Source organism: Passer domesticus, chromosome 2 (genome assembly GCF_036417665.1).
Source record: "Passer domesticus isolate bPasDom1 chromosome 2, bPasDom1.hap1, whole genome shotgun sequence".
NCBI lineage: Eukaryota > Metazoa > Chordata > Aves > Passeriformes > Passeridae > Passer > Passer domesticus.
This window is the reverse complement of record NC_087475.1, coordinates 67,292,654-67,305,365: the sequence shown is the minus strand read 5'-3', so window position 1 is coordinate 67,305,365 and position 12,712 is coordinate 67,292,654. Positions and strand designations below refer to the sequence as shown.

The following is a 12,712-nucleotide window of genomic DNA, read 5'->3' as shown; positions in this document are numbered from 1 at the left end:
TTCATTTCATTTAATTTTTCCTTCTTCATTACTGGGTTTGCAGATCACAGGCAACTTTAAAGAAAATGAGGCCAGCTTTGACAAGACTAGCTAGGATGGCAATCATATTCTGCCTAGTTAGGCACTCCTAATACACATAACATCTAAACACTTTCCAAGCAGGAGGCCTGACAGTAATGCTACTTCTAATGATAAATGCACAGCAAGTGTATGTTGCTGTAGGAAGAATGCACTTGAACTGTTTTGGGCTGATCCCTTTTCCTCTCATTCTTCCTGTTCTCCTGGAAACACAGTTTACTGAAGTGTTCCCATTTATGAGGTGCTAACTACTCCCACAAAAATGTGCACTCTTTGTTATGAAGAATTTGACAAAAAGGAAGTATTAAGATTTCTAGAAAGAGCCACACAGAAATACAGGCAGGATGTAAGGACTTTAAACTAGAAGAAGGTAGATTTAGACTAGATATAAGGAAGATATTTTTTACAATGAGGCTGATGAAATCCTGGTACAGGGTTGCCCAGAGAGGCGATAGATGCTCCATCCCTGGAAACAGTCATGGTCAGGTTGGAAGGGACTCTGAGCAACCTGATCTAGTTGCAGATGTCCCTGCTCATTGGCAGGAGGGGGTTGGACTAGATGAGCTCTGAAGGTTCTTTCCAACCCAAACTATTCTATGATGCTAAGATTTCAAAGTTTCATGTCAGCCACAAATGAAAAACAGACATCAAAAAGGCAGTGTGTAATTTAAATACTCCTGTTTGCCTGAATTTGTACAGGGTGTGAATAAAGGTATTTTAAAGCATCATTGTCATTAAAAAGAACATTGTGGACTTGGTGTAGCATCATGAACTATTTCCCAAAGGGAATATAAAGACATGAAAGCAGCTTTAAATAGTTATGAGAAATATTCATGCAGGTTATTTAAAAATGAGGAGAAGGATACTTTCACCTCATGTTGATCACTGATTATTTTCTATTGCTCATCTACCTAACTGCACCATTATGATTACCAGAAGGAACTTAAGTATTATCTATGAAGAAAGATATGAGACCTAAGTCTTATGGGTGAGTCCAAGAAGTCTATTTTGTATGTCTGTGGGACAACAGGAAAAGTTCTGGAAAACGTGGTGAAATTTGGTCACCAAAGTTAGGAATGCTTGTGGAAGAACAGGTAACATAAGGAACTATTCAGATGAAAGGTCGTTTCTCTTAAGAGACTTCTAGGCCAATTTAAAGGAGAATTATGTTCTAATCTCATTCAGAAAGCATCCATTATGTGCTTATTAGGTAATTATGCTAAGAATTTTTCTCTGTTATCTGTTGAGGAGAGAAACTGCTCATCTAAAATCTCTGCCATAGCCAACATATTACCATGATCAAATTAATAATGGACATTCTTTCTCAAATTATATCTAAAGGTGACTTTTTTCCCTCAAAATTACCATATAAGCAGAAAGCATTTTTCAGAAGCTTGGTCTCTTTGGAAAGCAGGAAAGTTCACAGTCTTCCTACTGAACTATTCTATTTTATTATTTCTTGAAAGACTTCATCACCAAGTTATATTTATTGCTCCATTCAAATACATAAAGAGTATATGAAGAGCTAACATGAAAACACAGATACAGATATTGCCATACATCACAGAAAACTGGTATGTTGTCATTCATTTGAGAGTCTGGAGAAGGTGTGCCCTCCTTATAATTTCCAATGATAAAGCAAAAACACCCCACAGGTATGTCAATATCCTGGGACAACAACAGCAACATTTCAGTAGTTTAATGGAGACTACTTACCTTAAAAAGGAAAGCTCACTTATATCCATCCACAGCAGTATCATTGGAAAAAGTAACAGAGTTGCTGATAAACATTCCCTGAAGAGTTTCCATTACTGACAATATATATGCCCCTCTTTTCTTGATAACAATCACTGAACTTTTTTATTCAGGTTTCCTGTTGCAACAAGACCTATTTCCATCATTATGAAGGAACTCAGGATTCATTCTTAAGGAATGGTATGAAAGGGACTGCAACAAAAACAATAATTGCAAGTTCCTCTATAGTCTTTCAGATCCTATGATTTTGTGTATTAGATCTTGAGAGAATTAGCCTGGTACAGTCTCAGGCTAGAAAAGCATTTGCCCTTATCTTCAAAAAAAAGAGCCATAAAAAGTATTTATGAAGATCCCACTTGATCTTACAAAGATTCCTATTTTGCACTGTAACCATGAACTCCAGTTACTTTTAAACCATTCCAAGAAAGCCAATTGTACCTCTGTACTACAAGTAATTCCTGATGTACACAATTGCATCTACATCAGTAAACATCATTCACCTGCAGCAAGTTCCAAATACCTAATAAACACTTGTATCAAATTCAGAGTCAGAAATAATGACATCATAAAAGTAACAAGAGGAAATACTCAACATCCTATCTCACTGAGGATGCACAATGCAATGCAAGTTGTATTAGCGTTCAACACGACAAAAAATCCAAGAAATGCACAATCTCAAACAAAAAAAAAATCTATCCATTAGGTTTACTTCTAATGCAACACAGAAATACACACTAGCAAGGAATTTCTTATTTTATCTAGATAACTTCATCAGCACTTCTGCAATGGGAGTTAACCCCTTTGACCTCAGCTAGAACCAAACCTTAGGGCTGGGAAGGCTATGCTTAAGAGGGGAGCCAGGAAAAGGATTGAGATGACAAAAAACCATGTTCTCTGCAAATCCTGGGGTCACTTGATGACTGAAAACCTTTTAGCACATTCCTGGAGCCCAGACACAAAGTACTTGATAAAACTTTCAGCACCAGAGCTCATGAATAACCATGGTTCCCCTATAAGGAGTCTGCTGAGATATCACTTCATGAATCTCTTTATGAAACTCTCAACTCTGACATCAACTGACAAAGGCTTGGCTCCTTCCAAAGCTACTTCACTCTTCAGACCAGTTACCAGACACAAGAACAACACAATAAGAATTTTATGTTTTCTAACAAGGCCACATGCTACGTCAGTGCCCAAAAAGTTCTGAAAATTTAAATGCACACTGCATTTTTCAACCTGATCAAGATTTTGAAAACTCTAGGCATAAATGGGGAGATAAACAGTAAAGTATATATTTAAATGACACAAGCCAGAAGGGGAATAACAGCACACTCTTTGTACTGGGTTTGGACTCTTTATTTTTTTTTTTTTTTTTCAGTGCTTGGGCACAAGTTTCTTCACATAACCTACACGACACTTTGTTGGACTATCCATAAAATACCAGCTTGTAAGGAATTCATTCTTTGCAATGCTAGTGACCCAGTGAGTTTGAGAACAGTTAAATAACTGCTATAGTAACATTCTTGTTGCACAAGATGTGAAACATGGTCATTCTTAAGTAATTTACAAGTTATATTTTTCTATACTTTTATTCTATTTTTTTTCCAATAAAAATTACTTTCAATTTGCTATAGGTTCACAAAGCACTGATAACAAAACTGTTTGACTCACAGAGAAATGAGAAATATATGGATAGATCATAAAACTCCAGAAAAAATGTAGGAATCTAAGAGAAAAATATTTATTTCACACAGCATGAAGGATATTGTTTAATCACTTTTAAAAGTAATCATAAATTCTGTTTTCACTCACATGCTCCCAATAAAAAACCCAGGCACTTTACTAACTGAAGATCACTATTTGCTTAATGTATGTGAAATGTTTAAGTTCACTGACAATAAGAATGAAGGTACTTCTAAACACAAAACTACAAGTACTGGTGTGGTTAAGGAGCTATATCTATAAAATTTTGGTTTATGGATGCAACTGAAGAAAGGGTGAAGTTTCCTTCCTCTGGACTGTCATTTTCAAGGTTTAAGGTTCCTTCACTCTCAAAGTGGTTTCATGGATGCAAAGCAGATTCCCAAGACTGTGGTCCACCAAGGTGACAAAGTGACACGTGATATGGCCATGCCAGTCAATGGGGAACATGAGCAACAAGAACACCCACTAAGTGCTTCATTCCATTACCTGGCAATTAGAACACACACTTAATCAGAGGATAGTTAATGTTTAATGCCTGTGTATTTTTACTTGTAAAGGATGGTGGATACAGACACTGCCAACTATCCTAGGAAGCCAAGAGCTGAATGGAAGTGCTTTTTCTCCCTGATGCATGTCCTTACTTACTAGACCGCAGACACACAAGTAACTTCTTGCTTCCTACCTCTTTAATTTCATGCATCTTGCATTCCTGCACACAAAATATCAGGACACTTGTTTTGGAGGTGGAAAATGTGGATCAGTGCCAGCAAGAATCAGATTATTTTCGTCTACTCGAAAGTCATTGGTTCTGGTACCTCATATAGCTCTGTCCATGTGTAGGGCTTTACGCTATAATTACACATTTGTCCATGACAAGAATATCAGGTATTTTGAAATCCTGTCGAAAATGTTGGCTTTTCTGTGCTACCTTGCTGTGCACCTACAGTACTTATTAGGAAACTAGTGTAATGTTTACTTTGTATTTCCTGCATGTTTTCCTCTCATCTTGTCCTTTATCAAATATCACCCATCCGGCCACCCATCCATGTAAAAGAGAGTGTTAAATCCCAGGGCAGTGGAGAAGGTGTGGGTGTTGTGGAGGTGGCTGTAGGCTCTTTTAACACCATGCCTCTGACTTCTCTATAAAAAGCTGTATCCAAATCTAGACCAATTCACCAACCACCAATCACACACTTCCCCAAAGAATGCAATTATTCCAAATTCTAACGTGTGCAACTGGTATGAATTCAGTTTGGGTTGGAAGGAACACATAAGTAGGTGTAGATTGCTTGTAAGGGGTAGGAAAAGGAGATGGAACTCTTAAAAAATTGATTTAAAAAGTAGAGAAGGAGTTATAAAAGCTGTATTTTTGTTCCATTTAAACACAAGCTGTTACGTAAGTGTCTGCTGCAGTAGGTCTGGTTTTAAAGAAAGTTAAAGAAGCACACACTGGCTCTCATGCAGCACATAAAGTTTTTAACATACCTCAAGGAATTGAAAATATTACAGACTGATTATTTTCTAGTCAGCATCTCAAATCTAGCATTAATAAAAGTTAGCAGGCAGAAAATTTTAAAGAAAAAATCATAAAAAGATGTTGTCTGAAGAAATTAAACCACCTGGTATTGTAATGGCTTTTTAAAATGACAATACTTGGGAGGCCCTCAAAAAAAATGTTTACAACGTCAAATATTAGCCAGTTTGAATGTTTTTATAACATTTTCACACACATAAGAAAAAAAAATATTGAGCTGCAACATCAGAGAAATATCAAACCAATAAGAGCCTAAGGAATCTACAAATGGATACAGGAAAAAAGGCCAAACAAGAGATTCAAACTTACTACAGTATGGATCTTCTCAACAGTTACTTTTTACAGATGAATCCCCATGCACCAAACAATTAAAGACAGCACTCTTACTAAAGCAAAGCACTTTGATTTACTGATATTGTTAAACCAATATTCACACCTGGACTCTCATGCCTCACAGCGTGAGCTGTGCTGCAAGGTGGGCAACAAAACCCACCTGCCATCTACAGGCACACACAATTTTTTCAGACCACCCATGTTTTTGCTTCTTCAACCTCCACAACAGTACCAAGCAGACTTACCGCAACATTGCTTTACCTGTCAACAGAAAACCCAGAAATTAAGTCTCCCAAGTTAAAAAATGTCAAGAACTCCAGAACTGTCTCTAATTTAAAAATCCCAAGGCAGCTTTTGCCTCTAATATTAATGGGTTCTCCTTGAATGCTATCTGGTTCAGGCAATTACATTTTACTATAATTATTTAGATAAAACTAAAGTAAACAGGCTGAGTCATCCTGGCAATAGGCTAACAGTGGGATATCTGGAAAATGTGGCTTTACTAAGAACATCTGCTAACACCACAACACTTACTGAGGTGTGTTAAGTCCCAGTGACAGGGTTTTTTTTCTTCTGAGAAAGTTTAAATAATTGTAGATCGAAAATGCATGTTGGGTCAGAAATAGCCCGTGAAACCATTCTTCATTCTGTGTACCACAGCGTACTTCAGAGATTGGTCAGAGGAGTGTTTTGAAGTTTACACATGAATTTATTCATAGGTTGATGTCCTCTCTGAAAACCCAGAGACTATTCTATTTTTATTCAATATGGACAGTCAGATCAACAAAAAAAGACAGACAAGTTTTTAATATCAGGGGTTTTGCTTCACAAGAAGGTGCAGAGCACTAAATGCTGCTATTGTCTTTATAACTTATACAAACTCATTTTTTCCTGAATAGTGACAGATCTCACTTTTACATGAAACACTTTGCAACTGACTCAACTTCTGCATTCTTTTTTGGGACAGCCATTTGCATTTCTCCAAGGATTCTGATTAGAAAGGGGTCTTTTCTCCCATGATGAGTTTTATTTTTTGCTGAATATAGAAGCCAAAAAATTAAGATAGTAGATCTGTCATTACTAAACTGCATCATGACCTCAGATTGTGATGGTTTGTTATGTTTTTGTGGTTTTTTAAATCTCCACATCTGGCTAAAACCTTTATTCAAAATCAGCATAATTTTTGCAAATGTGACTATACAACTATTTCCATGTTTGGTATCGACATCTTTACTACGCAATTCCTTTTAGGCTTTCCATTTCTGTCAGTTGAACTTTGGACCCTTACCAATGTATTGGACAGATGCAAATCAAAGACAGCTTTTGGCTTGCTTTTTGGTTGAAATTCCAAACCTCCTCCAACATTCAAGTCCCCAGACTCTTAAGGCTAATGAACTGTACTGACTAATTCTTTTGAATTTTCAAATTTCTCCTACTTAATGTAATAAAACCTTTAATATTAGACTGGTTTAATTTTCTGGTCAGCATAAATAAAATCAGCATATGATTACAACATCTAATGCTCTTCCTAAGACAGCTTTTTTAATAATTATTATTAACAGCACTAAATCTAGATAGATAAATGTTCCCAGTTAGCACTAGTAGAATTTTGTCTGTAATATGCATCTAGGAAGTCTAATGTACCTCATGATACACTAGAATTTCTCCTGCTGCTAAGAACTATCACAGCTGTCTGCATGTAGTCTGAGCTATGATCCCAGAAGACTCCCACCAGAATCTCAGGAGAGAGGTCTTCCCCAAAGTGATTTTCAAAAAGTATCCTGTTTTATTTATGCAGGTTTGTCCTTATTATTATATGCTTAAGTATTAATTTGAAAACTCCACTTTCAAAGTCTATTTCAAGCAGTTACTTGATCCAAAAGTTAGGCTCCCTGTTATATATTTCCCCCAGTTTCCCAATTCATACTTTTAAGCAGAAAAGAATATCATCTATCTTACAGCCCTGCAGTATACAGCAGCTGCTGTGCAAAAATAAATCTATTCCATTTTCTGAAGCCACTTATTCTGCAGACATCAATATGTGCTTGCAAAACAGAAAGAGAATGTACGTTTAAGACAGAAATCATTTGTATAAAGCATCATCAAATTTGTTCTCTTCCAGGATTTTTATCTTCCTGAACACAGTGTCCTCATCAGAAACTGCCTTACTCTGTAAGCTGTCTTCTTTTTTTGCTAGACAATCTTAACAGTTCTAAGTAGCTGAGGAAAAAATTTTTCTCTTCTCTTCCAGAGTAATAGAAAAGACTAAGCAACTTAAATTTCTTTGTCTTTTAACTATTCTCCATTCCATTAGGAATAATTAGCAATCTTCTACAAACTTTGCTTGGATGAGATCCTTCATTTGAAAGAAGGAAATTTCATGTTAGCCCTCTTCTTGCTTTAATAAATTTTAGGCCCCTAGAAGATTTTCTTTCAAAAGAAAAAAAAACAAAACAAAACAAAACCAGGGTTACAATTCCTCTAGAACAAAATTTTAAAAAGCTCTGACTGAAGAATAAAAGAAGCCAAATCAGAACTCCATGACCTACCACCTACGGGTGTTCAATTCCATGGCAACATGAGACTTCCTAAAGCTTACTCAGCCTTATATTGCTTCATGCATATTATTAGCATCCAGTTCTCCTGCAGAGATCTGTGCTCAGAAAAAAGTTTCTTCAAGGGTGAGTGCTCACAGAAGCAACCTGAGCAGTCAGGTAAGACTTTTAAGGTTTTCCATGGGAAATCTCTGTAGGTTGCATTTTGTAAATAACAGCACCAAGCCACTCTTGCAGCACACATTGTGAGCCACCAGCGTTGAAGCAAAGACCAACACAGCCATTATTCAGAAGTCTTCTCCTGGCCTTTATACCTGATATATTTGTGTCTGTATATACACCATCTCAATGAATATGCATGACTACATAAATATTAATATCTATCACTGGTTTGCTCCACTTTCATCACTTTGAAATATTTGCAGGTTGTGTTTGATTGTCTCTCACAGCAGCTGTGCTAAAGTTCATGTTTGATAAGACTTTAAAAGAAGGCTTTTAATGAGTATTAAGGATGAAGACATTTTCCTCATATGCCTTCAGAACTTTTTCATTTTGTAAAAGCTAAATAATTCTGGATTTTGAATAATCATGCTCTTTTCAATGTATTTTCCCAGTATAAAAGTACCTGGACAGCTCTGGCATTAAAAAAAAATGTGCACGTTCTTACTCAAGACATGACAAAACTCCAGGTATAAGGCCTGTATCTATAATGAAAAGTAGAAAATTACAGTCATCAATTTAGCAAGTCAGGCCAGTTTTACTGCTGGTGAGTCTAATCTCCATACAAAGTCTCTGGTACAACCATGCCACCCAACAAACAGGCAGGTCTCCAGGGCAAATCCTAATACGCTTTAGCAGTTGCATATATTGTTCAGGTTCTCAGACTGAATGATGAAGCACTGATGACACAAGAACTATTCATCTCAAAGCTGTGTCATACAAACTTGCAATGGGACTATGTTACTCACCAAAGGATCTCCTGCCACAGAACACTGTTTCAGAAACTGATCAGATTCTAAGAGTTTCCAGCATTTTAAAGTATCTGCAAACTGTGAAAAGTACAAATGTACTCACCAAGATTACCAACACTGTATGTTCCATTTTACCCGACTAATTACAAGACAAGAAAAGCACAAAGATAAACATATGGAAAAGGTAATTTCTAAACATCTCCGATGCGAAACTTCTCTATGCTCTTCACCAGTCTACTCAACAAACTTGGTGGAGAAGGTTATAATATACAGCTACTATCTTCTACTTCCATCAGTACCAGAACTGGAAAAGTAAAATGAAGAATCTCTCCTAAAAAGAACTGAAAGTAATTTTCTATTTTGGAAGCTACCATCTTCTGAGGATCAGACTGAACACACAAGCTCCAAACTAAACTTGTGATCTTGAATGGAATATTATACACGCTGGAATATCATCAAAGGCTGCAAAATAAGCAACTTCCATGGCAAAAGAATAGATAACAGACAGTCAAAGTAAGAGCCTGAGTCCCAAGATCTAGCCTGTTGTGTGCATCAAATTTCTGTGTTTATTCCCCAGAACTGAAAATTTGTTTAGAAAAGTGGTCATAAACATTGGAATTGCACTTTCTGCATTTGGATATACAACTGAGATGTTCACAGTTTGGGAAAATAGCTCAACATATTTCTGTAAGAAAAATGTTCTCCTGGACCACTTGATTAATCTAAATATTCAAGAATTTATGAGAAAGAATCAAAATGAAAGAGCAAAAATATCAAGCTATAGAAAACCAATAAATATTCACTCTACTCTCTTATTTACTATTTAATAACACTAGCAGTTATAATTAAATTCCCTTCTACGTTATATAATGGTATTGATGATGCTTCATAACAATTTCTCTTTTTTTTAATAAGCTTTTTTTAAGAAATAAGTTTTAAATAAGAAGTTTTATAAATTCCTAACATAAATACAATTTATTACTATATAAACATTATTGACAAAATCCTTGATATTTTTGGGCACAAAATTTTTAGAACTTTTATATCCAAAATCAGCTTTACTGTTGAAAAAGGTTGAAGGAATATGCACACTCAAACCTCATTATGCAAATGAAATGGGAATTTCCACCAGTTCTAGTTTATTGGATAGCATTTCATTCATGCTATTTTTAACAGACATCTGGGGAAGCAAATACTGCAGAAAACATATTGAAGAACATTTGGTTCAATGAGCATAATGAATTAGCATTAACTGCAGTTTTACTGTTTGGCCAGTTTTAATGGCTGTTTTGTAAGCTGTAAGTGACCACATTTTTTCCTGGCTATGAATACCAGCAGCTTCTTCACTGCAACATGAAATGAAAAGTGATAACTATGCAAATACACATGCATGGTGAGGAGTTGGGGAAAGGGACATGCATTTCAGTGTAAATCTTGACTGGAAAGCACATATGTCATCTTCTTGAAAGCTCTAACATCCCTAATTCATGTCTATAAATCTGCCAGCTGGGGGGGTGGGGGGAAGCAAAGATTTTATGATTTAGGTGGCCAAGCTTTCTCTGTTAGAGATGCTTAGGCAGAAAGGAGAGAAGCAATGACTCAAGTTAGTACACCTGTGAGACACAGTGGAGAATATTGAAAGCAAATTTGCAGACAACAGATGAAGAAGTGGGCTTTTGTAATCAAGAATATACCAATAAAAAGGCATATATTAAAAGCTAAATGCTGCACAGAATAAACCTGAAGTTCTGTGAGCGCATTTTTCATGTGAGCAGCTCATTTGACTGAAGTGCTACTACAGATTTTATTTAATGAACGCCACATGATATTATATTAACAGCCACCTGACGATCACGCTAACAGCCTGTTCTGAGGATTTCACTGAAGATCAGCATCCTCCTTTGAAGAGTTTAACACAACAGAAACAAGTGAGTCACTCACACACTGCCATACAGCCAAGTGCTTCCAGGCAGCCGAGGCCAAGCTGGATGCACAGGTCTAGGGAGGGAGGTACTTCCAGCACAGCTGGACACAGGTGGTCTCAGTGAGGGGTTAGAGTTTTGGGGAAAGTTGCAAAATGTCCCTCTATTGGATAAGAGAGAAACTCTGTTAATGTACTTATTGTGAGGAAGGGAATGAGGACAAGTACTGATGTGCCAAATGGGAGGGAGCTGAGGGTACTGTGCAACTGCCTACAGGACTGAGAGAGGGTGCCGATGAAAATGGAAGTCTGTAGTAGGTAGATAAAGGAGGCATTGGATGCAAAGCTATTGGAAAAACAACTTCTTTCCTTCTTGTTTTCTGAACCATTAGTCTAAGTGGTAGATCCAGCCAGAGTCTGGCCTCTCCTGCCTTAGTTTGTTTCTTCCTTGTACACAGAATGTCTGTTTCCAAGGCCAGCAGTTGTTGACATTTGAAAATATCACACTGTAGTGGAACACTTTATATTTATGCCTCTGTTGAAAGCAAAGTTGTATCTCAAAGTCCCCAGAACCCACCATCACTTTCCAATTGCCAAAGCACGAGTTTTTGATGAGGGCAGAGTAAGTCAGCCAGCATGCTCTCCACTCCTAATCCAGCCAAAAGCTGCTTAACACATCAGTCTCTGTCCTATAAATCAGGGTAGATGAGGTCTATAACTGATTTCCCCTTCCTGCCGCTTCTAGGAAGGACAGATTAATGAAGGTTGCAGAAACATTCTGCAAATAGACAGCTATTAACAGGGATAAACATGATACCCCTGACCTTAAGCGCAGTTCCCGGATCAGATGCGTGCGCACGCCTCCATGCACACACGCGCGTGTGTGCGGACACCACAGGACTCAGATTTTCCTGGCAAGTTGTCTGCTGCTGGCAAGATGAAGCAGTAACACTGCTGGCCCAAAGATGCTGAGCTGGGGACTAACTCAGGCCAGCAAAGTCAAAGTGAAATTAGGTTTCAAAGTTCCAATCTTAATTTTCCCCTAAAACAGAATCGTTCTCCTCATTGTTTCCGTAACAGTAATATGTGCTTTTGACAAGCAATCTGCACTTCTTTTCACATCCAGACATTCTGCATTGGTTACACTCTGCTTGGAGGCAGAGACAATGGCTTTGGCCAGCTGAGATTGCAGCTTTTGTACATGATTCACCTCAGTACGTGATGAAGTCTGCCATACCCTCTTTGTGCAACCCTCAAGGTTCCAAAGCACTCAGAAAACATTAACAGAACATAAAAATAATTTAATTTAAAAAAAATTAAGTCTGATACTGCCAGCCTCAAAGCTCTCTTATTTTACAATGCTGAGAAAGAAATATCTGTATAAGCAAAGGAGATGTTCTGAATAAGGGCAAATCTCATGGGTTACTCAAATTGCAAAATCCTATTTAAGTGCCTAAATAATAGCTGATTTTAAATATTTTTGTGAGAGTGGCCCTTAAACCTTAATCTTTGCCAACACACAGCTAAAGGCTATGGAAAGGCATCCCCTGACCTCTTTTTTGAAAACTGAACAACTACCAGTTAAAGAAAACTTGGGATTTCTGGGAGACTTTCCAAAACTGCAAGCTAACAATGCCTGAAGCAGTCACTGCCATAGTCTACACTGGGGAATTTTTTTCCTTCTTACAAGCTGCTGTAATGTGTGCTTCATTCATGTAATGCTTTTGTGCTTGCATATCCCATAAAAACTTTTTTACGAAGATACCATCAACACTGACACTTGACAAACAAGGAGTATTTTACTTCTTAATTCTATTGTCACCCACATACATCCTCATGTCCTATCAGCAGCTCTCATGAT

The 12,712-nt window shown here is 37.1% G+C and overlaps 1 protein-coding gene across 4 annotated transcripts in view; it reads right to left on the bottom strand.

Annotated features, from left to right (window-relative positions):
* The window catches only part of DCLK1 (doublecortin like kinase 1), a 231,016-nt gene that overhangs the window by 99,831 nt on the left and 118,473 nt on the right, over positions 1 to 12,712 (bottom strand). Inside the window, exon 5 of one of the 4 annotated variants that reach the window (XM_064409009.1) lies at positions 3,168 to 4,023. The exons of the other annotated variants lie outside the window; for them this stretch is intronic. Coding sequence (XP_064265079.1) covers positions 3,971 to 4,023 — 53 coding nt within the window. The 3' untranslated portion in view covers positions 3,168 to 3,970. Of the gene's footprint in view, positions 1 to 3,167; positions 4,024 to 12,712 lie in introns of those variants that run through there. 4 annotated transcript variants of the gene reach the window in all.